We start from the raw sequence: 27,925 nt of genomic DNA, 5'->3' as shown, positions 1-27,925 counted from the left end.
GCAAATCAAAACAATGAGATACCACCTCACACCTGTTAGAATGGATATTATCAAAAAGACTAGAAACAACAAGTGTGGATGAGGATGTGGAGAAAATGGAACCCTTGTTCACTGTTGGTGGGAATGTAAATTGGTGCAGCCACTATGGAAACAGTATGGAGGTTCCTCAAAAAATTAAAAATAGAAATGCGATATGATCCAGCAATTCCACTTCTGGGTATTTATCCAAAGGAACTGAAATTACTATCTTGAAAAGATATACGCACCCCTATGTTCACAGTAGCATCATTTACTATAGCCAAGACATGGAAACAACCTAAGCGCCCATCAACTGATGAGTGGATAAAGAAATTTTGGTGTATACGCATACACAGTGGAATATTATTCAGCCACAAAAAGGAAGGAAATCCTGCCATTTGTGACAACATGGATGGAACTTCAGGGCATTATGCTATGGGAAATAAGTCAGACAGAGAAATACAAACCAAATTCATAGATACAGAGAATAAAGTGGTGGTCAAAAGGTACAAACTTCCAGTTATAAAACAAATAAGTTGAATGGAAGTAATGCATAGCACGGTGACCGCAGTTAACAATACTGTATTATATATTTGAAAGTTGCTAAGAGAGTAAATCTTAAAATTTCTCATCACAGGAAAAAAACAAATTTGTAACTATATGTGTTGATGGATGTTAAAACTAACCTTATTGTGTGATCATTTTGCAATATATACATATATCAAATCCTGATGTTACGGACCTACAACTAATACAATGTTATACGTCAATTATATCTCAATTTAAAAAAAAGAATCCATAAAATAAATAAAAATCACTGAGGACACACCAATGATTCCATTAAACTTGAAGTTGAGACTGTCACCTGCCTATCTGGGGCTCCTCACGGCAAGTAAGCCAACAGGCAGAGAAGGAGCTCACTGTGCTGGCCGGAGTGACCAAATGTGACTATTCAGGAGACACTGGGTTCCAAGGGCACAAACTGGGTAAGGAGGAATACGTCTGGAATGCAGGAGAACTTTGGGGTACCCCTTAGAACTCCTGTGTTCTGTCATAATTTTATAATTGATTGTTTCTCTCTTTGCTAAATTACAAAATTCACAGGATTTCTGTTGCTTGGGAGAAACTCACTGAAAACATAGCGCCAGAAGTGTAATATAAGAAAACAAGGCTAATGTTTCTTAAGATTAGTGGTGTTTATTTTTATGTCTCACATATTCTTTTGTATGTATAAGGGTAAAAACAAGGATGGATAGAGAGATGTGGATGCCATCAGCTGCACTGATGTTTGAAGTTGTAAGAATGCAAAAATCAGTAAGAGAGTTAACTGAAATTTAAATCTCACAAATGAGCAGAAAATACAATTTCTGGCAGACTATGTTCGGCATTAATTCTTTGCACAATATTGGTTAAGAATAAAATACTTGGCAATTTCAACAAGCTGAAATTTATGGTATAAGGCAAGGAAGGGGAGCTATCAGCCATGACTTTGGCAAATTACTTAACATCTCTGAACCCGTTTCCTAATCTGTAAAACGGGGACACGTGCTCCTCAGGGAAGTCGCTTTGGAAATGGGAGCTCAGAGAAATGTCACTTTTCTTCTCCTAATCCAGGTTTCCCAACCTCAGCAGGGCCGACATTTCAGGCCAGGGAATTCCCTGTTGTGGGCGCTGCCCTGCGTATTTTAAGCCGTGGAGCAGCGTACCTGGTCTCTGCCCACCCCGCCCTCCATCCCCCGGAGAGAGGCCACTAACACCTCTGCCCAGACGCTGTCAACCGTGTCCTGGGGGACCCGCGTCCTGACGCCGCGCTCCACCCAAAAGGGTCTGAGAAGTAAGAAAAGAGTCTCCACGGAGGAGACGGCAGCGGCCCGCCTCCTGGAGGTGACTCAGAACGCCGGAGAAGAGACGCTTCCAGCTGGCAGGGAGGAGCCGAGTCCTCAGGACTGGACTGACCGTGAAGGGAAGGGGCAAGCGAGGGCAGGAGGCCGAGCCTTCGGTCTCTGAGAATCAGAGGCCCACACTGGTCACCTCTTGCAGTGGTTAGCTCACTAACAAGGAGATTTCGTTCCAGAGCGGCCGAGACACCGACGCCGCGAAGGCCGCACGAGGCCAGCTCAAAGACACACCAGGCACCGACGCGGCGAGAAGCTCGCCGGCCGTCTTCGCCGCCGCCCGCGCGCAGGCGCTCCGCAGGCCCCGCCCCTCGCCCCCCCCCCCCCCCCGGGGCGCCTCCGCCTCTGGCCGCCGGCGTGGGCCCTTCGTCAGCGAGACGGGGCGTGGTGGGGGCGTTGGCGGTGCCACGTCTTGGCGGCGGCGACTGTGGCGCGGGAGGTGGGGCTGGCCGGCAAGCCGGATCCGGATCCGGTATTGTGTCCCGGGTGCTTGAGAGTCCGACGGACTTGGAGCGCTGCGCCCACCGCAGGGCCTCTACGGGAGAGGGGCGCGAGCCGGGCCGGGGGGGCCCTGAGTGCCGTCGGCCTCCCTTCCGGTCGTCCAGCAGGTTTGCCTCTGCCCCGGGCATGGCGGGTGGGCCGGGGGCCGTTCGGGGAGCTGGGCTTTCCTCTTGGCCCGGTGGGGCATGTGGGGTGGCGGCGTTCGGAGCGACCGCGGCGGACGCGCGTCTGGGGCGGAGGTTGGGGACGAGGCCTGTGGTCCAGCCGTGCAGGGCCCGGGACCGACTCTGCTCGCCAGGCTTCGGCTGGGAGCCGAGACCGTTGCTCCGGTCTCCACCGCCCTGGCTTCTGAGGTGCGAACGCCGGGCCCCCTTCCCGGTTCCCTCCCGAGGCGCGCCCACGGCGGCCCGGAGCCGCTGGAGGACCGGCGCCTGCGCTGACCAAATCGGGGCTTTCGCTGCGGGGAAGAGGGACGTCCTTTGTTTCCTTCCCGGGGCTTCTATCCCTAGGCACAGGTTTCTGTTACAGGAGCTGTTGAGGTAACCGAATTTAAAATTCCATACAGAATTGAACGGGCGATTATGGGATTAGTTTTTCTTCTGGATTTTCTGAAATGTGACCTCCAGATAAATCGTATACTATTTGTTATTCATTCACTAGACATTTATTGGGCTAAGGCTGGAGAGATACGAACCCAGGAAAACTTCTTGAGAAATATTTAAGGAGGGTTGGGGTTTACTAAAATCCTTAAAATAGGACCCCAATGACAATGAGGAGGTTCAGCTTCAAACTGCAATTCTGTTTGCTGAAATTTCCTAGTTTTGCAGTACCTGGGACATCTTAAGGTGCTGAAAAGTACTATTTCCTTGGTAAACGACATAAGTTTACCTACTTCGTTGTTTTCTAAAATCTTTTGAAGTTTGGTATGAAATCACCTTAACTTGCCCTGCAGATTAATTGTGCACCACCAGAATTTTACTGGATGGGGACAGAGTGAGATAAAGGAAGCAACCTTAAGTATGGCTCTGTTTTGTAAAATAGCTCATAAAAAACATTTTGATATTAATCTCTGAGTACCTGGTTAATGCATTCCTGTTTCTATCCAGAATGCTTTAATGTATTTGACTAGCCTGAAATTCTTTTCCAAATAGAGGTTACAAGCGCTGCCTTGATTAAGTTTTAACTCTTGTACAATAAAGCAGGAATTCATCTTCACTAGCACATCTTCAGTACTAGGAGTACAGTCTGGAGTCCTGCAGGAGTGGCTACATAACTTGTCATAACCCGGGCATGAAAATGTAGGGCTCTTTGTTAAAAAAAATTAAGAATTTCAAGGCAGTGTCAGCAGAGAATTAAACCAAGTGTGGGTCTCTGTGCAACTGTACAGGTCCAGTGCTTATGAAGCTGGCCCTGTTGCCTGGTTTTGAATCCTCACTCTGTTCCTTATTGGCTCTGTTATCTTAAGCAGTTACTGCCTGTTTCCTGGTCTGTAAAACGGGGATAATGACGATACACCTTTCATTGGTCTTTTTTTTCTTCTAAAGATTGGCACCTGAGCTAACATCTGTTGCCAATCTTCTTTTTTCTTTTGTTTTATGGTAGTACGTTACGGACAGATATCTGTAAATTCTTTGTTTCAAAGAAGAGCTAGAGGCAGCTGTCCAAGAGGATAGTTTCTTTAACTGGGTACAGGGATAGAAATGAAAGTTGGGGGTTGCTTTACAGTTTCCTATAACAATTGTTAGGAAGACCGTTTCTTCCAGCAATTCTGTGCTCCTCAGAAGTGCCTCCCCCCCACCGTTTTTATGCTTTATATAATTTTTCATCCCTTCTATCATTATATTATTTCAATTTTATTAGACTACATGTAGTAAGAACCTGCCCATTTCTGAACGTTGAGAGGGAAATACCACAATTGATCATTTTTCAACAGTATGAAAAACACTGGCTTTTCTTAAGCTGCTCAGATGCAGCTGAGAAACTTACATTATAGATTTTTAGGAAACCTGTGAAAACAAAATCCCAGACTCCCAGGGTGAATCTATCATGGATGAGAACAAATACTACAGTGAACACAGAATAATTAAGTCATTTAAGCCAGTAGGTCAATTATTTTCTGTCCATGGTTCATATAAAAAAAAGTTACATGCCCCATAAGTGTTCCTTAGTGGCAAGTAAGAACAACAAAATGCTTTCTCAGCCCAGTAAGAAAATCCAGTAACGTACAAAAACGTATGAGCCCATGAAACGTCAGCTAGTCCCACAGTGCTACACAGGTAGCACCAACCCACAGGAAAAAATGTTTTAAAAGACCTTCTAGAAAATGGGGTTTTAAAGTTTAAAGCTTCTAAATTTAGTCACTTGTCTATCTGCTAGTTATCAGGAGTTTTCTGTATATCTGCAGTTGTGGCATTTGATGTTAAGATTCAGGATAGGCTAAAATATCTTTCATATCTGTTACCGAATTTTTCTAATTGCAGGAAATTGACTTTGTCACCAATCATCATTTTCCTTCTGTTAAATGCCTTAACATTTAAAATTTTACTTTAGACCTTACTGCAAAGATGAAACCTGATGAAACTCCTATGTTTGACCCAAGTTTACTCAAAGAAGTGGACTGGAGTCAGAATACAGCTACATTTTCTCCAGCCATTTCCCCAACGCATCCTGGAGAAGGTTTGGTTTTGAGGCCTCTTTGTACTGCAGACTTGAATAGAGGTATGGACTCAGTTTACAAATCCTGTTTAGAATTATAGTTAGCATTCTATTTTCTCCACAAACATTATGATGCTGATAATTTTAAAAGTAATATTTAACTTTTGGATTATTTTTTGTTAATTTTTAAAGTGACTGAGACAATTCCAATGCAGAATTAGCTAAGACCAGATATTACTCTGAAATATTTCAAATGACTTAAGTACTGCACTGCTCCTTCCTAATTAAGAAGCCACAAAAGACTTCTCATCAAGGTGAAATTATCATGTATAATGATACATAAGGAAGAAGCTTCTCTAAGAAGCTGGTTGTGGAATGAGGGTAGAAATAATTTGCCTTGGATAAGTTGCAAGAGGTTTTGTCTACACATATTTAACATCTAAATTCTCCAAACTGATTTCCTTAACTTTTGGTAGTCAAAAATCAACTTTTTACAGTTTTCTTTTTGGTAGAAAAAGAAGCTAAAAATAAACAGTTTTGGTAGAAAACTGAAGAAACTAATGTTGGTCAGATTATTGAGTGTGGAGAAGTAAAGATTCTCAAAGTTCTAAAAATGTACTGTTCACATTAAGATAATGAAATTAATCAGGAATCTTTAAAAGTTGTAGTCTCAAGAATGTTATTTATATTTTATTTTACAAATAGTATCATATTTGGTCATAGTGAGAATCTTGCACTTTTAAGTAACACCAAAGCACATCCTTGGGGAAATTTGGCATCCCTTGCATTGAATTTAATGCGAGTTACATGGGAAAACGTAAATGCTGGTTCTATAAATATTGAACATTAAGGTCAGATCTATTGTAAAAATCTTATGTAAGCAAAAACATTGGTAAAACTTATTGTTTTATGTATTGATTATATAAATAATGAATTTCAGTTTAATCTTTTAAATTAATTTAAAAATGATTCCTTAAAGTTTCAAAAAAAATAACTGCCCATAATCCCACATTGCTTCTTTTGATATATCTTTGATTTGCTCTTCTCATGACTTGAAATCTGTTTTTCAAAACTAGGTTTTTTTAAGGTACTGGGTCAGCTAACAGAGACTGGAGTTGTCAGCCCTGAACAATTTATGAGTAAGTACTACAGCCTCCTTTTCCTGAATGAAAAGCAATAAAGGGAAATGAGAGCTGAGAGAGTTTAGAGCTCTGTTCAGTGTCTGTTCAAATAGCTGGAAATTGTTCAAATAACAAATTAGCTGTTTTCTTATTTAAATGTTTAATGTGGCTAAACTATTCTAGAATCCAAATGTAGCAATACCATGTTTCGCAAAATACCTGACTACTTTTATTTTTTATTTTATTTTTTTTAAATCGTTATTTTTTTTTTTTTTTGAGGAAGATTAGCCCTGAGCTAAACTACTGCCAATCCTCCTCTTTTTGCTGAGGAAGACTGGCCCTGAGGTAACATCCATGCCCATCTTCCTCTACTTTATACATGGGATGCCTACCACAGCATGGCGTGCCAAGCAGTGCCATGTCTGCACCCAGGATCTGAACCAGCGAACCCCGGGCCGCCAAGAAGCTGATCATGCAAACTTATCGACTGCGCCACCAGGCTGGCCCCAGACTACTTTTAGATAATTAGTGTAGAACCTAGATGGTAGTACTAGAGATTGTTTTTTATTGCAGTACGTATTTCCTCTCATGTGGTTAGGTTATTCACAGAAATTTCATCACCAAATCAAAAATGTAAGAAAATATGTTCTACTTTTATATTTTGGTTCATTTATATTGAATTTTAAGGTTAGCAGGTATCTTATAGTTCACCCCCCCTTTTTTAATACATATATGAGAATGGAAATCCAGAGAGGTCAAATGACTTATCCAACATCATAGGTAGTTATTGGTAAGGAAAGGACTAGAACCTTCCTGACTCCTTCCTGTGCTCTTAACACTGTCTTTTCCTGTTTTCTATAATTTCTTCATTTCTTTCAATAGATAATTTTGTTTTGTACTCTTATCTCACCCTCCTGAGATGAAGATCATCATTTTCTGATTCTCATTGTTTTCCTTCATTGAATTTATTTCTTCTTCCCACTCCAGACCCCTATCCAGAATGAGATTGTGGAAATAAACAATATGTGAGACTACTAGGCTCAGTTTTTATTCCTGATTTCCAGTTTGCATGCATATCATATTAGATGAGAAACCATGTTATTTCAGCAAATGTAAAGGACTAAAAATCAATTTGGCGGGAAAGTATTTATTCTATTTTTGCTCCCATTTGCTATGCGCCTTTGGGAAAATTACTTGGAAATGGAGACATATTTTTCACCTACTTCACAAGGTGCTTTCACAGGAAACAAAAACAATAATTCTATTTCTAAAAAAGTAAGTCGTAATCATCAAACACTTGAGATCACAAGGGGAAAATTGAAAACTACTTTGTCAAAATATTTTGAAACTAAGACTAAAAATTACAGAATGGAACCACGTAAACATTCTTGTTAACATTTGCAGAGTTTTGTACTATTCAAGTTATCTGTTGAGTGTAGAAATTGATTTAAACTAACTAAAGTAATGAAGATATTAAACAGTTTTAATTCATTAACCACAGGAGTGGCAACATCTACAATTTATTTGTATTGTAAGTGCTGTTCATCTAAAACAGCTGTTAGTCTTACTTTGCTAGCATTTTTTTTCTTTTTGAGGAAGATTATCCCTGAGCTAACATCTGCCACCAATCCTCCTGTTTTTTGCTGAGGAAGACTGGCCCTGAGCTAATGTCCATGCCCATCTTCCTCTGCTTTATATGTGGGATGCCTAACACAACATGGCTTGACAAGCGGTGTCTAGGTCTACACCTGGGATCCAAACTGGCGAACCCCGGGCCACCAAAGCAGAACATGCAAACTTAACCGCTGTACCACCAGGCTGGCCCCAGACTTTTTAAACTTAGGCCCTATAGATTTAAATTGGACTACATTCCAGTTGATATTGACTGCTGATATTTGGACTACTTGGTCATTTTTAATCACTTTTTCTTTAGAAACAAAATGGAAATCACTATGGTGAAACAGCTTTAAATAATCAATAATGAACTCAGCTAATCCTAGTATTATCTGGCACCTAATAAAGTTTAATGTCTACCACATAACACTTTTCTAATTTCTACAGAATCTTTTGAGCACATGAAGAAATCTGGGGATTATTATGTTACAGTTGTGGAAGATGTGACTTTAGGACAGATTGTTGCTACAGCAACTTTGATAATCGAACATAAATTCATCCATTCTTGTGCTAAGGTATGTGTTCACATTAATGCTTATGAGCAAAATGGACAGATGTTTTCTAGCAAAGCCAACTTTGACTTTCCATTAGGCAAATCTGTTTGCTCATTGCTTTTCATTGTAAATGAGAGCTATATTGTCCTGAAAAAAGTTTTGCTTCTTAGAAATCACTTAGTAACAGGCATTTTCCCATTGTGTTCTGAGAGTTATGAGGAAAATATATTAACAATATGAATTGTTTGCTAAAAATTGTTCTGTAAAGTGTTAGATTTGGTATTCATAGCGAAACCAAGTCAGCATCATGAAATTTGCCAATAATGTTTCGAATCCTGAATGCTGTTTTTTTCAAAAACAATACTTTGAATATATGTACTTCATTAACAAATTCCCATCAGTTTTCAAGTGGTAAAGGGTTCAGAATACTGTATTCTGTCTTAACTGTGACACTTCTAATGCCTGTAGAGCTCCTTCACTCCTCATGACTCATGTGAAATAGTAAAGAAAACCTAGGTAATCCAATAAGAATAAGATAAGAACACTTGGAATGTATTTTGTAAGGTATGAATTTTGGTGGGGTTTCTGTACTAAAATTACTAAATTGAATTTGGATGTCTGACATAAATTGCTGTTTAAGCAAGGGATGTAGTAGGTTCATGACATGGTTGCATTTTGGTGATGTGGATTCTGAGATTTGCTTTAAAACAGTGGGGTGGGGAGGTTTAGGATATAGACAAAACAAGATTAGTCCACAAGTTGACTCATGATAGTATTTCCTCTATAATAATAAGTAAAAAAAATTTGCATTTTGCTTTTTGTGAAGTTCAAGTTTACAAAACATTTATTTTTGTCAATAAATTCTTAACCCATCACTTGTTGATTTAGCTAAAAACAAAACTATCTGCTGATTCCTTTAAACACTGTAAATATTTTCAGAGAGGAAGAGTAGAAGATGTTGTTGTTAGTGATGAATGCAGAGGAAAGCAGCTTGGCAAATTGTAAGTAGGCAGAAACAAGGTAACCTTAGATAAATTAGACACTCTCTGTGTTTGTTTAGTTTCTGGCCACGATATTTGTAAAAACTGTTTTCCTGTCTGAAGTTCTTTTAGCCGTCGTTAACTATGAACCCATGTCATTCTATAGGTTAGACTGAATTTAACGAAGAAATATTTTTTTAGTTTTATCACAAAGTTTGGAAATTGTTAAGTGTACTGTTTTACACACAATAACATTTTTAAGTTATTAACTCTTGGTAGTAGTATTCTCATACCAGTAGGAAACAAACTTTTGGCCGAGTCATTTGCCCCAGTTTGTGTGTCATATTTAAAAACAATGGAAATGTTCTTAGTCTCCTAAGTTTTAGAAACACATACAGAAATAGCCTTCACTATATAATTCATCCTCTGTACATTTATCTAAATCTTTTAAAATAAATGTAAATAAGTTTCATAGATTTATTGCCTATTTTATAAGATATAACTTGCTTTTTAATATTATCTCTTCTGAGTTTTAAGGAATTCACTGAGTATCTGCCAGATATGTGCCAGATACTCTTCGAGGTATTTGGGATACATCAGTGATCAAAACAGATACATTTCTGGTATTCTAGTCCACTTAACTTAGTCATACCTTTTATAGTTTTATAACTTCAATCAAGTTCTGTCTTGAAATGATGATTTTTCAGTTTATGCAAAAATGAGAAAACCCTTGAGGTAAATTTTTGTAGCTCTTTTCTAGTTTTTTTCCCCCCAAGGCAGTCAGAATCACATTCTTATTCTGGGGTTGGATTCTTTAAGGATTGTAAAGATGTATACATTTTTGCTTCATTTCCACTTTTAAGATCAATCTGGAGTTGATCTGATATATACTTTCACAAATATTAAAGTAGCTTTAAAAATGATAAAGAACAAAGCTATTATTTACCCATTTTACATGGGACTGTTAACTGTTCCTAAGTAGTTTGAATAGATTTAGGAAAAAAATACTTTTTTTTGAGGAAGATTAGCCCTTAGCCAACATCTGCCACCAATCCTCCTTTTTTTGCTGAGGAAGACTGGCCCTGAGCTAACATCCATGCCCATCTTCCTCTACTTTATATGTGGGATGCCTGCCATACCTTGGCTTGCCAAGTGGTGCATAGGTCCACACCCAGGATCTGAACTGGTGAAGCCCAGGCCACCAAAGTGGAACGTGTGAACTTAAAGACCTAAAAAGACTTTTTTAAAGAACAATTTCGGCCATATTTTTTAAAAGGTTGATAGTCTTTAGTGTTAACATTAATCTTAAAACTTTTTAAAGATGGTTTAGGGTGAGTTTAGTATTATTCCTGTTTATTAACGGGCTGGAGATTACTAGATAAAGTAGATTTGAAACTAAATAAAATGCTTTGGGTGATTTAAATGCGTATCCACATAACAATTTGAATAAATGAATATAATGGGAAAGAGCATGATCTAAACCTTTCTCTAATGTAAACTTCAAATTTTATTTTATATAATATTCATTTATATTAATTACTAAAATCCACTTTTATTAACACTATGCCTCCCCCCTCCTTTTTTTTTTTTAAATTTCAGGTTACTATCAACCCTTACTTTGCTAAGCAAGAAACTGAACTGTTATAAGATTACCCTTGAATGTCTACCACAAAACGTTGGTTTCTATAAAAAGTTTGGATATACAGTATCTGAAGAAAACTACATGTGTCGGAGGTTTCTAAAGTAAAAATCTTAAAGACATTGTCAAAGGAGCTAATGCAGCAAGGCTGTACTCTTCTAGAGTTAAAATATTTTGTTGCTACAACCCAGTGACCTCCATAAATACTGGATTGAAAAAACATTGGAATACAAGTATAATGACATTTAGAAGATTACTGTGGGCTGGTGGGGGCTGCTGTGAGTTTAGATTACAAATGGATATTATAAAAGGGATGATTTTTAACCAAAGGAATATATTTTTAACTTGAATCTTTTCTTGCATTGTATTTTTCTAAAGTTTGGCTTCATTTCTTGGTGGTCAAGAGTATATGTACTAAGGAGTTATAATGTCTGCCAGCTGTACTGCTCATTAAAAAAACATACAATGAATAAGGCTGTTTCCTTATCACATTCATAAAATTAGTATTTTTGTTTCAAAGAAACATAGCTAAATACCACTTAAGGCTGTATCATTTTCCAGATACTATGTGAAATTGGATGTTAGTTTTTGTTTTGTTTTGTTGTGAGGAAGATTGGCACTGAGCTAACATCTGTTGCTAGTCTTCCTCTTTCTGCTTGAGGAAGATTGTTGCTGAGCCAGTGTCTGTGCCAATCTTCCTCTATTTTATGTGGGATGCTGCCACAGCATGGCTTGACGAGCTGTGGTAGGTCCGTACCCAGGATCCAAACCTGCGAACCCCACGCCACCAAAGCAGAGTGCACGAACTTAACCACTATGCCACCAGGCCAGCCCATAAATTAGATTTATTTTAACTAAATGTATTGCAGTCTAACATTTGTTAATCCTAATACTGTATAGGCAGACAACCTGGTCAACCTTTTAAAGAAGTAGAAATGAAAATTAACTTATAAAATGTGACAAGATTCAAAGAAAAACAATTTAAATGTACATCTAAAGTTTATATAATTCTAATGTAAAGTACCACCTGTCTTATATGTGAGATAAAATTATTCATTTGTTTAAAATACCTAAGAGCAAATATAAGGTACCTTTTTTAGTGAATTAGCAAATCTGGGCATATTATGTATTTCTAACCTGATTTCTCATCTTTTCATGAGTATCTGAAGTTTCTCTTCTTAGTAAGATTTTTATGAGAAATAGATTACAAAGTTGAGTGTATTATTTAAAAATGTATCATACTGTATTTGTTACATTCTTAAAATGTTGATGGAAGCTTTTCTATTTAATGTGATTATAATAATACTCTTATTCTGGTCACTATCCTGTTTTGATTTTATTTTAATTATTTTTTTAAGTTGAAGTAAGAATTAGATACTTTATTAATGGTTCTAATCTTTGCATTCCATGTTACGTGAATAGTCTTTGTTAGAATCCTAACGTTATCTGTACTTTTCTTGAGTCTTCTATTGAACTCTCTTATTAGGTCAAATCACAGTTCATAACATTTACTCTTTGTAAAATGAACTTAGAAAGTAAAACCACCTGTTTCTCAACCCTTTGACTCACACCTGCCTCAAGTGGATTTTGGATTTCCCTCCATGCGGTAAGCTAGTTGACTTTCTAAAACAATAAAACCCTTCACCACTAGAGGGTGCACTACTTATCTGCTGATGATCCATGCAGATGAACTGAGCTGTCTCTAGTGAAAGCAATGGAGCTAGCTAGTTTTGCCTTTTCAGGAGTCCTACAACCTTGACACAACAGCAGCTTTATTTAGGTACATTCTGGTAATTAAAAACCCATGTTAAAAAATAAGCCTAATAAAAGGCAAAATAAATAAATGCTTTATTACATCTCTTACCTCTGAACAACTTAAAGTAAAACTATCTACAAGATTGGTATTGCAATAAATCTCTTTAAATAGTGTTCTTAAGGTCTTATCTTAAACCCCTCCTATAGGAAATACAGTAATAGGTAAGGTATAATATGTAAAAATTGGGTCATCCAGGAAAATGGATATGTTTATGATTTTCAACACCATGTATTCTGAGTAAACTTGAGTACGAAAAAAAGGTGCATAAGACATTTCATAATATATGACCTATATTCACATTTTTGAGCATTGTTTGCTTTTGAAAGGTACAATGAAGTGGCAGTTGTGACTTTTATTTTGCTCATATATTTTGTATATTTGTATTTCATTGACTCTAAGATGCATTTTTTTACACTAACATTTTTTAAATCTGCATGCATTTATGATCAATGACTTGTCAGAATTCGTTCAGCAATATTTTGCCTTTTAGTGGTATCTAAAAGAATGGTGTAGTGATGGCATCTTAGCTTTGATGAAGAATAGTATGTAGACAGGCTAACGGGCAAGAGGGTACTGTAAAAGCATGAAGTGTTTTTCTTAATGGGCTGCAAGCTGTTCCATGGATGACCTACCTTTCCTTCAGACACGAATTCCCTCACTTCCAACTCCAAACTCACTCAACTAATCCTTAAAGATATACTTGAGCTGAAACTTGGGCCTTGTATGGACCACTGACCGTAATTTTTGTGTATGACTACAATCTTTGGGAAGATATTCTTAAGTGCTTCTCAATATCCAATGTTCATTCATCCTTCTTAATCTGTGGGAGTAAAAACTGAGTTACTTTTACCTAGAAGACAACAATCTAAGTAAAGAAGTCCTGAGGCATAAGCAATATAAATGAACTCTTCAATCTTTTCGAGGTATAATGGCACAACAGTTTTAATACAACCACCAATCTTCACAAAATAATTTTAATACTTTGTGCCTGGGCTAGCAGCATTTGCTCTGTGACATTGCTATACATACATAAGCATTTTATCCAAGTACAAATGTTAACAGCAGAGTAACTAAAGCAACTGCCTATACAAAGGTAAGTAGACACTGTAGGTTATTTTTCTTCTTGAATCATTTTTGCTGCATAGTAAACTGCAATTACATGTCAGTATAATGTTACTGATCTATAAAATACACTTTTAACTGTGAGGTATGGCAACTCCCTATGAGAGAGTAACATGTAAACCTGAATATTTTGAGTGATATTTTTTTTTAGCTGCCATGGATGGGTAAGACAAAAAAATCCAGCATTCAGAAACCCTAGAAACTTATTTTTCTAATCAATTAAAAAAATAAAATCTTTTAGCAATTCTCAGCTATTTCCTTCTCATTTCCTTATCGGAGCATTGTTGAATGGACAAACGTAAAGTAAGTAGTGAAGTGAAGCCAAGTTTGTTATGGAATTATGGATTAAACCAGTTATTTAAAAAAGAAAAAAACCCGCCAGGTAACTGCTCATTTACTTTACATCAAGTTGAGATCCTGATATATATATATATATCCCAACTTTATAATTCAAGATTGCAGTTAAATACTTCTAATTCACTTGAATTACCATAATAAGAAGACAATTAGAAACCTTATATTTTCTTAAAAAGGACATGCTTAACATTTTCTGACATTACTTCTAAACTCAGATTAAAGCACAAAATCCCCCCTAAACAAATATTCTGCTCTAAAAGTTAAGTGGTTGAGAGCTGGTGGCAAAAGCTGCCATGGTTTAACATTTCCACCTTGAGAGACAAATAAAGAAACTGCTATCTAAATATGAGAGAAGAAATTAACATGAACCAAGTAAATGAAATGAGAAAGTAAGAATACTGCCATTCCAGTCTGAGTATTTTCAGTATTTAAGTTTCTTTCAAAGTGGACAGTAAAGCAGTTTTCCTGTTTTGATGCCATTTCACTTTAAATTCTGTGCCCAGGTTGCGTATTTAATGAGTGCTATGTCACTCATACATTATTCAAATATTCTAGAAAATAAGTCATGATTGGTTAAATGTATTGTAGTTATCAAAACATCAGCAGAAATAACAGAAATGGAACCAAATGGAAGAAACAATAGGAAGAGCTACCAGAAGAACCAGTTGAACATTAGGTAGAATGGATCCAAGATAAAACAAACTTGCAATGTTCTTATTTGAAAGAAAGAATAAACCTCATGTTTTGCCTACATTAACATTGTACCAAGATGACAGTCCCTCTTTCTAGTGTTTGTGAGAGTATTATACAGTGCTGGGCAGGCACTTTAGTGACAACATAAAAGTTACAGTGGTTAGAAAAAGTGGAAAATTACCAGCTATAAATTAATTAATAACCAAGTCTGTATTTTTGGCCAGACTACTAGAGAGGATATATGTATTTAAGAAACTAATTTAAAAAATCTTACCCTTATTTTTAAAACCTAAATGTACTACGACGAAGATGCTTTTAAGCAAGAGTTTCAGCTGAATGAAGGATCATAGATTTAGATTATCAGATTGCAGGGGATCCTTGCTGACCTATCCAATAGTGACTTATATACAGGAAAGCTGTGTTATCTGGCACTTTACCAACTGGAATTTCTGAACACTCAATGCAAATCTTGACTCTACTAGACCACCACACCAAATGACCTAATAAGACAACAGAATACGAGACCACAATGGGATTAACAATATGCTGTTTTCAGGGCGGTAAAACGGCAAGAGAAGGGAAATCAGAAGAGGAATACCACCTAGATCAACAGGAATTAGCTCAATTAAAGCAATTTTAACTCATCTCCACTCAACCACTATGCTGGATAAAAAAGCTTCTACTGTATTATTACATTTTAGGGAGGAAAACAAAGCAAGTAACTTGGTGTAATAGGTTACCTTGCATAGTACCTCTTGGTACCAAGGGAACGTATGGAAATCATTCCCATCAGTAAAGCACCTCAAGAGAGGACTGAGAAAAGTGAGATACAAAGGAGTTTTGTTTGTGCTAACCTAAATCAACTATAAAAAGTTAAAAACACTCCTCCTCCTTCACATCATACTTACTTAAAACAGCAAAACTTTTTCTTAAAACAATTGTTATATGTGTAAATAAAAATTATGGAGAACTAAGGATCCATAAAGTGACTCCGCTAATGCAAATTATGGGGGAAATTTGGATTAACTCAATGTAAAGAACTGATTAAAGCACTAATTTAAAGTACACTAATGTCTCCCACAAATCACATTCCCCAATAAATGCATCTTCAAAGAAAAGCTTCTGAGCCAGAACAATCTCACAGAATCATTAAGACAACATAAAATGAAGGAATAAATGTTCCATATTCCAAATAATTTACCGAGGTTTCTTCAAGCCTCAGACTTTCAGTTTAAACTAATTTATGACTTAAAAAAAAAGAAATCACAGAAAAATGTTAACTTTTCACTGGTCTACATATTAATTTAGTATGAGAATTTATTTTTTATTTTATTTTTTTTAATGATGCAAGGCACTTTCTTATCTGGGCTTCATTTAGGAAAAAAAATAGTGCTACATTGGTTTATTATATTCTATTTAGAACCATTTTGGACAAAGAAAAATATGGGCTAAGCAACTCTAAAAAGAACAAACAACATTTGGCTTTTAAGAAATGCAAAAAGAAAGTCACATGAAAATCTAAAACTCCTTGTTTTTGAGCATCTGCTGTGACAAAACGAAACATCTTCTGTTGTTCATTAAACATTTTTTTCTCGATAGAATAAATTACGAAGGTAACAGGAAAGGAAGCAATACTTGGATCATGTTAAAGTAAGGATAGTTGGCTAATGTGATTTAAAGATTATTAATAAGGGATCAACAAGTTTAAGAAAAAGGTAATTATGCTATTGAATTATATTACAAAAGAAATGTGGTAGATTCCTGCATTTGTTAATGTTTCTGTAAGAGGCTCCATCATAAAACTGAACTGTAAAATTATTTTTAAAATGTAATATATATTAGAACAATTAATTTTTAGCAAACTTTAGGAAATTCTTGTTATAAATTACCCAGATTTTATAAACAAATCCCCCCTAACTTGCATTTTGCTTAAAGTAATAACTTTATATCATACAAATAAATTTCAAGTATGAAAAGTGCATTATTGCAATAATACCTCTTTGCAAGTCCGAAATTCTTGGTTTATAATAAAAATGTAAGATGTAAAAACAAAAAGGAAAAGGAAAAAAGGGTAAAACCATCATTTGCCATCTATTGCAGAAATCCAACATCTTAAAATGTTGCTCCACAAGTTTCAGAGAAACATGTCTGGAAGCAACATATAATTGAAAAGAAACTACTTGTGTTTTTACCGTTTTTACATCATCATCGTCTCTAGTATTTTCTCCTTCCCAAATAGAAATTCACATCCTCTATAATGTTGGTCTTGAGTCAGCCATTCTGTGCAGTCGCTGCTTGCATGTTTCCAAAATCTTCTTCTTCTTCATGTGTTCTCTTCAAACTGCCTAAAAGTTATTGCGTGAACATAACATATAATAGGAATTTAAATAAATTCATTTGCTATAGTGTTACAGATAGTACAAGTTTCATTTTTCATGAAGTGTTACTGTGTATATGCACTTGAAAATTCCATGACTGAATTTTTAGCAAACTTTAGTAAACTCTTTTCTTATAAATTACCCAAATAACTTTTTGTCTTCATGACAGGATACACTTTCCCTTGTGAGAATTAAGTATTTCTTAGGTATTGCACGTAATAAATATTGATTTTTAAAATAGTTTGAAAGTAGAATTTCTAAAGATATAATGGTACATAAATGTTTGGTTACCAAGTTTATGTTTTTTAGGCACCATAAACGTGACTTAGAACATAAAATTTAACAAGTTAATTTTATATTTGTACGATTTTATTTTGTAGATATAATTATCTTTTTGCTTTCACAGATGCTGCCGAACATATTTTTCCACTGAAGCAGTTTTATTACAACAAGTCTAGAGTTGGGAGAAAGCTGCAGCAGATAAAGAAGAGATTTTCTTTATCCACTCTTCACATCAGAGTCTGCTAGTACAGAAATTTCCCATATAGAATCAAAGCTATCCCTATATGCCTAATAGTTATAATCAAGAAATTTGAGTCTCAACGGAGGAAAACTTTAGGGAACAATTAAACTGGTAAAGGGTCTGCCTGTGATCTGCCTAACAATGGCATGGCCTTAAACTTATGTTGTGCTAAATCTGACTAATAATGTTAATTCAGAGGGTGGATTCCAACATGAAAATAACATTTCACTATAAGATTAATAAAATAAGGACAGGAATATATCAAGGCAATGGAATAAAGAAGAAAACATGCTAGCCAAGAGGCTAAATCCAGCTGCTGTAACTGAGTTTCAGAAGAAGTGCTGCACTTGCATTCTACTAAGGAAGGTAAGACACATAAATCACTAATACAAGTCAGAAAGTGAGGAAGTGTAGACAAAGCTCTATGGGAGTGCCACATGACTAGGGATTGGAGGAAAAGTGAGTTTATCATCATGTTTTCTTGAGGAGATGACAATTGAACTAAGTTTTTAAGAACAGAGAGACTGTGGCCCGCTCCGTGGCCGAGTGGTTAGGTTCGCGCGCTCCGCTTTGGCGGCCCAGAGTTTCGCTGGTTCGGATCCTGGGCGCGGACATGGCACAGGTCATCAAGCCATGCTGAGGCAGCGTCCCACATGCCACAACTAGAAGGATCCACAACTAAAATACACAACTATATACTAGGGGGTTTTGGGGAGAAGAAGGAAAAATTTTTAAAAATAAAATCTTTAATGAAAAAAAAGAATAAACTGACCATCACTGATGCATTCTAGGTGGAGAAAAGAAGACACACACAGGAAATGTCAGTAGTTCAGTTTTCTGGAGTACATATATAAAGAGGAATAGTTAGATAAAAGTAAAGATCAGAAGGGCCTTTCATTACTACCTATGACACTCTATGTGTTTTCTTCTGTAGGAATTAAGCCTGTGAATGCTTTTGTATACGAAAAATATCATTATTAGAACTATCTTTCATGAAAATAAGTCTAGCCACAATGTACAGAAAAGATCAAATAACAAAAGTTTGAACAGGAGGCCAATGTGGACCTGAACTAGACTGAGATTCAGGTGCTATAAAAAAGGGAGGGAATTTTAAAAGCACTGAGGAAACAGACTGTACTTGATTTGGAAACTGATTAGATAGAGGTGGCAAAGGAAAGAAAAGAGTCAATGACAAGTAGGAGGTTGAGCCTGAGGGATAGATACATCCAGCCTTATTACTACAGGCAGTACAATATAGTGAAGAGTGCTGGACTTGTTGAGCAGTGCACCTGTGCTCGATTTCCAGGTCCGTCACTAACTAGGTATGTAACCTGTTCTTCTATCTTATAAGGCTGTTAGTTCAAATAAGACTGAAATGAACCAGGGGAGAGAAAAATCAGAAAGTAAAAATTCTATGAGTGGTCTCATAAAGTTAAAAAAAAAAAAAAAAAGGAAACAAACAAGGGTAGCAAGGTCTTGGAGAAGGAAGGTAAAAGTTAAAAGATTTGACAGCATTCTTGGATCATTACTTTGAAAATGGGGGAGGGGCACTCTGAAATAGGGAAGGGAGGGAGGGAGAAAGGATTGAAATATTGATGGCAAGAGAAAAACTGAAGTAGCTCACATTAGTCACCTTAATTGGAAACATGCTTTCTTTCATCTATCAACCACCTTTTGTTTTTAATAAGATCACTTTAAGTGTATTTAGGGCCACTTCTCCAGACCCCTCTCATTAGTTTAATCTTTGTAACACCTGAAGACTTCAAACTAAACCAAGCAGAGATGTGATCTTCCAACCAGCATATTCTAATTAACTAAGTACAGTAGTGTACACACAAGCTCAATATAATACACATTTATTCATTATAAAATGAAATTCTGAAATGATCTTTTTTTAATTCACAGTCTACCCAAAGATTTCTAAACAATTTAAATTGTTCAATGTAACTTGTAATGAGCAAAAGATGCTTCATCTTTTCTATCTTTCATACCATCATCTTTCTCCCCAACTTTCTCCAAGATGAAAAAGTCCTTACCTGTGGTACCAGAATTAACAGATAATGACCTTTCTATCTGGAGTGGTGACATCATCTGTATTGTTAATTTTGCTAGGTAGATGGCTTCATATTCCTAAAAAAGATTTTATTTAACTTGAATATACATTTAAATTCCTGGATACCCAAACAGTGATTAATGTGTACATTATTGGTTTTCTTTGTTTATACTGAAAAATCTGGTGCCATATTGTTGTAAGAGAAATGCAGGCTTAATATGCCTATCTCATAATTTCACATTTACTGATGAGACGTAAATCAAGTAAGGCTAACAGCCTGCACTGGGGCATCACACACTGAACAGCCAGTCAGTATGTGTTCTCTGCTACTGGGCCATTAGCTGTATGATCTCTGACTTCATCTCTTAAAACACACACACACAAACACACACATACACACACACACCTCAATAAACCCAAACTGGCAATCTCATAAAATGATTGTAAAAATAAAATGAAATAAAGTTCAGTAACAATAAAATGCTACATAGTTGTAAAGTATTTTAAACTTCAGATTACTATAAGGCATTTAATGGATTCAAGTATATATTTGTTTTTTTAATTCCTTAAAATGATAGTTCTTTACTTCTAGTCAAAAATGAAGAAATAGGAAGCCAGCCCTGCTGAGTAGTTAAAGTTCCATGCGCTCTGCTCTGGCGGCTCGGGTCCGGTTTCCGGTCACGGAACCAGACCACTCGTCTGTCAGGAGCCATGCTGTGGTGGCGGCTCACACAGAAGAACTAGAAGGACTTTAAACTAGAATATACAACTGTGTTCTGGGGTTTTGGGGTGGGGGGGAAAGGAAGATTGGCAACAGACTTTAGCTCAGGGCAAATCTTTCTACTCAGGCAAGTGAAACAAAAGAAAAAATTAACAAATGGGACTACGTCAGACTAAAAATGGGCAGAGGATAGGAACAGATATTTTTCCAAAGAAGATATACGGATGGTCAACAGGCACATGAAAAGATGTTCAACATCACTAAATGCAAATCAAAACCACAATGAGATATCACCTTACATCTATCAGAATAGCTCTAATCACCAAGACAAAAAATAACAAATGTTGGAGAGGATATGGAGAAAAGGGAACCCTCATACACTGCTGATGAGAATGAAAACTGGTGCAGCCACTACACAAGACAATATGGAGATTTCTCAAAAATTAAAAACAGAAATACCCTATGATCCAGCCATCCCACTACTGGGTATTTATCCAAAGAACCTGAAATCAACAATTCAAACAGATTTATGCACCCCCTATGTTCACTGCAGCATTATTCACAATAGCCAAGATGTGGAAGCAACCCAAACGTCCTCCTACAGATAAATGGATAAAGAAGATGTGGTATGTATATACAATGGAATACTACTCAGCCATAAAAATGGACAAAATCATCCCATTTGCAACAACATGGATGGATCTTGAGGGTATCATATTAAGTGAAATAAGCTAGACAGAGAAAGACAAATACTGCATGATTTCAGACATGGATAAAGAGAAGAAATTAGTGGTTACCAGAGGTGAAAAGGGGAAAGGGGACCATTATGCTGATGATAAAAATTAGATTACTGGTGGTGAGCATGTTATAGTCTATACAGAAACTTATAAATAATAATGTACACTTGAAATTACACAGTGTTATAAACCATTATGACCTCAATAAAATAATTTAAAAGAAAAAAGAGTAAGGTAAGTCATTCTTCTGATACAATGAACATCTAATGAGAAAGAAGTACAAAAAATAAGGACAGTGGCAAAATTATAATGATTTCAAGATGAGATGAATGGCTAAGAAAATCAACTGGAAATTTTTTTAGAATCAAGAAGAGTTTAAAAAGGTTGCAAACTGAAACATTAATAAAAATCAGTAGCTTTCCTACGCAGAAATAATTAATTAGAAAACAATTTCATTCACAATGGGAACAAAATACCTAAGAGTAAATTTCATAAGAAATTTATATATTCTTTACAAAGAAAACTAAAACACTAAAGGACACAGAAGTTGAATAAATAGAATGTACTCTTAGAGAAGATGACTAAAAATTTAAAGGTGTCAGTTCTTTCTGAACTGTGAATGTAGAGATATTATTACTAAAAATGACTACAGGACTCCTTCCAGTAAAGTTAACAAAAAACAAATGTAAGAACTTGCCAGAAGAATTCTAGAAAGAACATCAATGAGGGGAACTTGAACCATACCATAAATTATACAATATTATAGTATTTAAAATTGTTTGATACAGGTGGAACAATAAAAGAGATCAATGGAACAGAATACAAAGTCCAGAAATAGACCCAACTACAGATCAGAATTTTGTATATTTAATAAAAATTGCATTTCAAATCAGTTGGCTAAAGATAAATTTCCTTAACATAGAAAGTGTTCTTACAAACCAATGAGAAAAAAGAACAGTAATCTAATTAAAAATGGGCAAACCCATAAGGAGCTGCCACTTTTACTACCATGAGTTTGGCTACTGGTATTGTATTAGGGTGTGGGGAAACAGGTATTCCTTGTTTCTTGGCGGTATAAATTTACGTTATTTCAGCCCTTTTAGACGCAATTTGGCAACATCAAATTTCAAATGCCTTCTGATCCAGCAATTCCAATTTGATCAATTATCTTATAAGTATAGTCACATATGTTAAAAAAAGATGTACCTACCAAAATATTCTTTCCAATACTGTTTATAATCATGAAAGGCTAGAAACAATCTAAAGGTCCATGTATAAGAAACTGGTCATATAAAATTGTGATACACATATGTACATACATATCTATATAAATACTATGCAGGTACAACTATATATGCTGTTTTAGAATGATCTTCAAGATATACTATTAAGGAGACTTTTTATTGTATTCTCCTTAGGCATCGTTGAATTTTAATTATTTTAACCATGGGTATATACTACTTTTTCAAATACAAAAATCAGTTTAAAAAGAGAATGTTTTTACACAACAAGGTTAAAAGGCAAAGAAACTTATAAATTATAGCAGTTTTGTGTTCTGTAATATAATTATAAAGGAGAAAAAGAAAACATTTTACATAAACAAGCTTTAGTCAGAGCTACCACCATTTCTCTTTTAAATGAATGAAGTAAAAACTAAAAGTAAATTAAAAATAACAATGAAGTACAATTGAAAGTTTAGTAACTGAGGCAACCCATTTTGTGATGCTCTTGATGTGTCAACATGAGACTTGTTCCTGCATAACTGGACAGTTACCCAGAACACATTCTACAACCTATGGTTTTCCGTCTTGGAGAATATTAAATAAACTAGTCTGATCACATAATTAACAAGTTTATCTTACTCTCTTTTTTAGTGTATCTTCCAGGTACCAACAAAACTTGAAACAACATGGAAAAGATAAAGCATGTAAAATAGAAAAAGCTGTGATATGTAGTATATTCAGAATCAAAACTCTCTTATGCTTTGGGTGTATGATCAAAATAGAGAAAAAACTGAAGAAATTTCTAACATCAATTCTTTTACCTTAGATTTAAACAATGTGCCTTTATTCTTTTTTTTCTTGGTAATGGCAGCTTTTAAGAAAATACATTGAAATAGAGATATAAATTTGAATAAAAAGTCAAATTGGATTATGGCAATTTTTTAAGTATTTACAAAGTAAAAACACAAATTACACAGACATAAGATTTTAACTATCCTATTTTCTGACTGCCATAAAGAGGAAAAAGAGAAAAGTTACCTGAAGTTGATGGACAAATCCAGCATTAGGATTAATACAAAATCTTCTTTCTTGAACATAAGCAAATGCATCTCTGAAAAACAGAAAAAAAACCCAAAGCAATGGTATTATCTCATGAGCTAATCTCAATCTTTTCAGAATTTACCTAAAATAGGAACTTATCTAAAAATTTACCTAAAATAGGAAATCATAATCATACAGCTTATATGACAGAGGGGTAATAAGCTATAGTGGAAAAATCGACAGCATGATGAGACTAAATATCACAATCCCTCTGCTTACCAGTTCTCAACTTTTCTAAGCCTTTTATCATCTGAAAATTGGGAATTATTAATAATTCCTACCTTGGAGGGCTATTGTGAAGATGGGGGAAAGTAAGTGTAAAGCACCTTGTACGGCATCTGTAACACAGTACATGCTCAAAATACTAGCACTGGTTAAACAAGGGGAAGTATATCTCCTTCTTTGTGCTGTTATGAGGCTTAAATGAGATAAAAGTGCCTAGAATAGTACCCAATAAATGGAAGTATTTTCACTATTAATTTTTTTTTTTGAAGATTGGCACCTGAGCTAACATCTGTTGCCAATCTTCTTTTTTTTTCTTCTTTTCTCCCCAAAGCCCCCAGTACATAGTTGTATACTCTAGTTGTGAGTGCCTCTGGTTGTGCTATGTAGGATGCCGCCTCAGCATGGCCTGATGAGCGGTACCACGTCCATACCCAGGATCCGAAACAGTGAGACCCTAGGCAGCTGAAGCGGAGTGCGTGAACTTATTAACCACTCGGCCACAGGGCAGCCCCCAATATTATTACTGCCAAGACACGAAATAATAAAGAGAATATATAAAACATAAAGTCTACCCAGCATTAATCTTTTTCAATTAAATAAACAAAGCATTTGTATTCAAATAATATTCCTTTAAGAATTGATACTTTTAAGCAAACTTTTCCATTATAATTTAAACATAAAGGATACCAAACAAACTAAACAAAAATTTCAATGTCTACTATGTGTCAGGCATGTGGATCTAATGCCAAACATAGCTCAAATGGAGAGAGCAATGAGGAACATGGTATAAGAATGGAAAGGTTGATGGGGGTATGCCATGCAAAGTTTTATTGGTCATGTTAAGAGCTATTAAGGATCAGAAACCTTTAAGATCTTTTTAGGGTAGGGTGATATATGATTGCATTTATCTTTTGAAAAAGAGATCACTCCAACTGTAGTATGGAGAACAGAACAAACTGGAGAAGGAAAAAATGCATGAGACCTCCTAAGAAGGTTACTACTGGAAGAGTTCAAGGGAGACATGATTGGAGCTTGGATAACGGGGATTAAATGATGATGAAGAGAAAAATAAAAGAGACAGACTCAAGGTATATTTTACAACATAAACCAGATAGGATTTGGTAATGGATCAGTTTGGGAGATATGGGGAGTAAAAGAGAAGGAGGTGTCAATGATTACAACAAGATTTCTAACTTGGACAATGAGACACACTAAGAAAGGAAACACTATACTGGGTAGGTTTCTGTTTTGTTTCGAGGTGAGAAGCTCATGAGCCCCCTTTCTCTCTTTTATCTGTGCAGTATGCTTGGGAAAGGTGATTCTGGATAATCACTGAATTGTGAATAGAAGCAAAACAATTTCTAGGTAATTTTTCAATCAACTACAATGAAAGGAAAACAATAAATTAGCCTTTTAAACAAGGCAAGCCATAACATCTGTGTCTAAGAGTTTTAAACTTACATTAATCAATTTCCTAGTAGTAAGTATGTAGTTTTCCACGGCTTATTCCAACTATGACTACCTTGGCTTCTTAAAAAAACAAGAGTAGCTCCATAAAACCACAAAATATTAGCCTAAGCAGATGTATACACGGTAGACAAGCTGCAAAAGTTAAGAGACTAATCATGGGAGGTAAGGGTCTGGTTAATCAACCATGATTAGATGGCAAAATCAGGAGAATATTAACTTCAAACTCCCAAACTGTCTCCATTAACTTATTTTAATGAGAATTTAAACTGTCGCTAGGTTTCAGAGTACTTTCTTACCTGTACTTCATTCCAAATGTTTCCATAATGTATGCAATAACAAAGGCAGCACTGAAGAGGGGAAAAAATTTTAGAAAAAAACAGAAAATACAACTCATTAATTAAATGCTAGAGAAAGAAAGATTATCTCTTAATTCATACCTCCTGGAGATCCCTGCATTTCCATGGACAAGAACCTTTCCTGAAAAACAAGAAATAGTTATTCTGATAGAAAAATATCTGATTCAGCAGCTAAAAGATATGGAAACTATGTATCATACCATAGCAAAATAAATCTTTTCTTAAACATTTTATATTTTACACATACCACTTGCGTATTTATTAATTTCCAAATCTTTACAATTTATTTATACTAACTCTAGAAAGTACAGCAGACTTTTAGGTTAAAGAGATTTAAAACTGACCCAGAATTTGAAAATAGTTCTATAGGGGTATTTAAGAAAGTCTATCCAAGTGAAACAAGAAGTCAGGAAAATGCAAATTTGAGAATACCCTATTATATATAATCACAACTTGCATATCCTGCATTTAAGATAAATGTTAAGTAAAAAAATTAACTATAACAAATAATCTCCTAAAAATAAATATTAGCTAAGTAAAGGAAGTATTATTTACCTCCAGTTTGTAAGCTCCCATCAATAAATTCTTTAGTCTGAAGGCAAAAAGACAATGTGTTATAATAAAACATGTAGATTAACACAAGCATAAAAATATATATACAGTGAAATAAAATATACTGAAAATAATCTGCTAATTATAAATTTTAAATTAATTTAAAATTATTAAAAATTTATTAAAATCAAAAAGAATAAAAATTACCTTAATTAAAGAATTTCCAAAATGCCACAAATGCAACTATAGTTAATAAGTTAAAAAAATTAAACAGGAACTAAAATTTAATTTGAATTTAATAAATTCAAACTATGATTTCTCAAACATTTGGAGATCATAAAAAGGTTTTAAAAATAATAAATTTTCTTTAAAATATAATCCCACAATTTTCAGTCATAACAAAGTAAAAGTACTATAGGAGGGAATTATGTTTTGTTATCATTAACTTTCAGAACCACAATTAAGAGGTCAAATCATAAATAAATTTTGAATGATATTAAATATTGATACTTACCATGGGGAAAAAACGTATTATATTTTCAACTGGATTATCTGCAATATCCAACACTAAATATCTGAAAATAGAACATTCTGTGATAAGTACACTTTCAGGTAAAACTCTATGTATAAGAAACTTGAAAATTTCTTGGCAACCACGAAAAGAATGCAAAACAACTTTCAAAGTACCATATTCCCAAGAACGCGGTCATAGATTTTACATTGTTTGAAGGCAAGGCATTTAAAGCCTTAAATAACATGTTAACACTTCTCTGATATTTTAATATAAAAAAAACTATCTGGTTAAAATAGAACAACCACAAGCAGGAAGAAATTTTCCTCTAGATCAGAATGGACCTAGAAAATAAAGACAGTGCCTGTATTCCTTATTGTTATTCTTCTATTTCTACCAACTTCCCTAGGACCAGAAGATTCCTCTCCGAGTGGTCTTGTGACCCCCTCCTCACAACCCTACAGAGGAAAATTCAGAGGAAGCCCCAAGTCTGCGAGAGAACAAGCTAACCAAAATAAAAGCCGTAAGTCAAACATTCATTGTCTGAACTAACCTTCAGGAGTAAAAAAAAGAGCCAAGAGACCACCTGTCCTGGAATTTTACACTTTGGAAAACATTTAAAATAAGGCATTATTAATATGCTAGGCTTATTTAATCTGGTGAAAAACTTCTATTTCCAACCTATCCAAGACTACCTGTCTACTAACACAACTATAGGTAAAGTTATGAAAAAGTTATAAAATTAATTTTTAAAGTCAAGATTGCTTTAAGAATTACAGTACTTTAATGATTATTTAGGTGGTAACAACTTCAATAAATTCAGGGCTTATCACAAAGAAGTTGAAGCTCAGGATCCAAGGATAACCCAACGTAAAAACTGTAAGGATTCTGACAACAACTGCACCCTAAAGTGGAATGTAAACTGATACAACTCACTGGAGGGCAATTTGCAACAACTATTAAAATTTTCAATACTCACATTCTTTGATCCAGCAATTCTACTTCTACAAATTTATCCTATTGATGTATTCACATATGAATTAACATGGATACTTGCTATGTTAGCAAAAATCTGGAAACAATCTAAATGTCCAAAAATAGGAGATGGGT

The 27,925-nt window shown here is 35.4% G+C and overlaps 2 protein-coding genes across 3 annotated transcripts in view; one reads left to right on the top strand and one right to left on the bottom strand.

Moving 5' to 3' along the window:
• The first annotated feature begins 2,339 nt into the window (after positions 1-2,339).
• Positions 2,340-12,533, top strand: GNPNAT1 (glucosamine-phosphate N-acetyltransferase 1). The gene is made up of 6 exons (XM_023627743.2): positions 2,340-2,521; positions 4,965-5,132; positions 6,146-6,208; positions 8,252-8,379; positions 9,298-9,359; positions 10,938-12,533. The coding sequence occupies exons 2-6, from the start codon at positions 4,979-4,981 to the stop codon at positions 11,083-11,085; spliced, it is 555 nt and encodes a 184-aa protein (XP_023483511.1). The 5' UTR covers positions 2,340-2,521; positions 4,965-4,978; the 3' UTR covers positions 11,086-12,533.
• Positions 12,534-13,708: 1,175 nt separating this feature from the next.
• The window catches only part of STYX (serine/threonine/tyrosine interacting protein), a 33,585-nt gene continuing 19,368 nt past the window's right edge, over positions 13,709-27,925 (bottom strand). Inside the window, exons 5-11 of one of the 2 annotated variants that reach the window (XM_023627739.2) lie at positions 26,819-26,879; positions 26,308-26,344; positions 25,834-25,873; positions 25,693-25,743; positions 23,639-23,711; positions 19,903-19,996; positions 13,709-17,310 (exon numbers count right to left, since the gene is read on the bottom strand). In XM_023627739.2, the coding sequence (XP_023483507.1) occupies positions 17,237-17,310; positions 19,903-19,996; positions 23,639-23,711; positions 25,693-25,743; positions 25,834-25,873; positions 26,308-26,344; positions 26,819-26,879 (430 nt within the window). In that variant the 3' untranslated portion in view covers positions 13,709-17,236. The remainder of the gene's footprint in view (positions 17,311-19,902; positions 19,997-23,638; positions 23,712-25,692; positions 25,744-25,833; positions 25,874-26,307; positions 26,345-26,818; positions 26,880-27,925) is intronic. The other variant, XM_023627740.2, reaches the window with a different exon arrangement.

This window comes from Equus caballus, chromosome 24 (assembly GCF_041296265.1).
Source record: "Equus caballus isolate H_3958 breed thoroughbred chromosome 24, TB-T2T, whole genome shotgun sequence".
Classification (NCBI taxonomy): domain Eukaryota; kingdom Metazoa; phylum Chordata; class Mammalia; order Perissodactyla; family Equidae; genus Equus; species Equus caballus.
This window is presented reverse-complemented; position numbering and strand designations above follow the sequence as displayed.

Excerpts from the sequence above, each read along its gene's own strand:
- GNPNAT1 (XM_023627743.2), top strand. The coding sequence starts at position 4,979 with ATGAAACCTGATGAAACTCCTATGTTTGACCCAAGTTTACTCAAAGAA. Across the intron at positions 6,209-8,251 it reads CAGCCCTGAACAATTTATGA|AATCTTTTGAGCACATGAAG; the intron begins GTAAGTACTACA and ends TAATTTCTACAG. Across the intron at positions 9,360-10,937 it reads GGAAAGCAGCTTGGCAAATT|GTTACTATCAACCCTTACTT; the intron begins GTAAGTAGGCAG and ends TTTAAATTTCAG.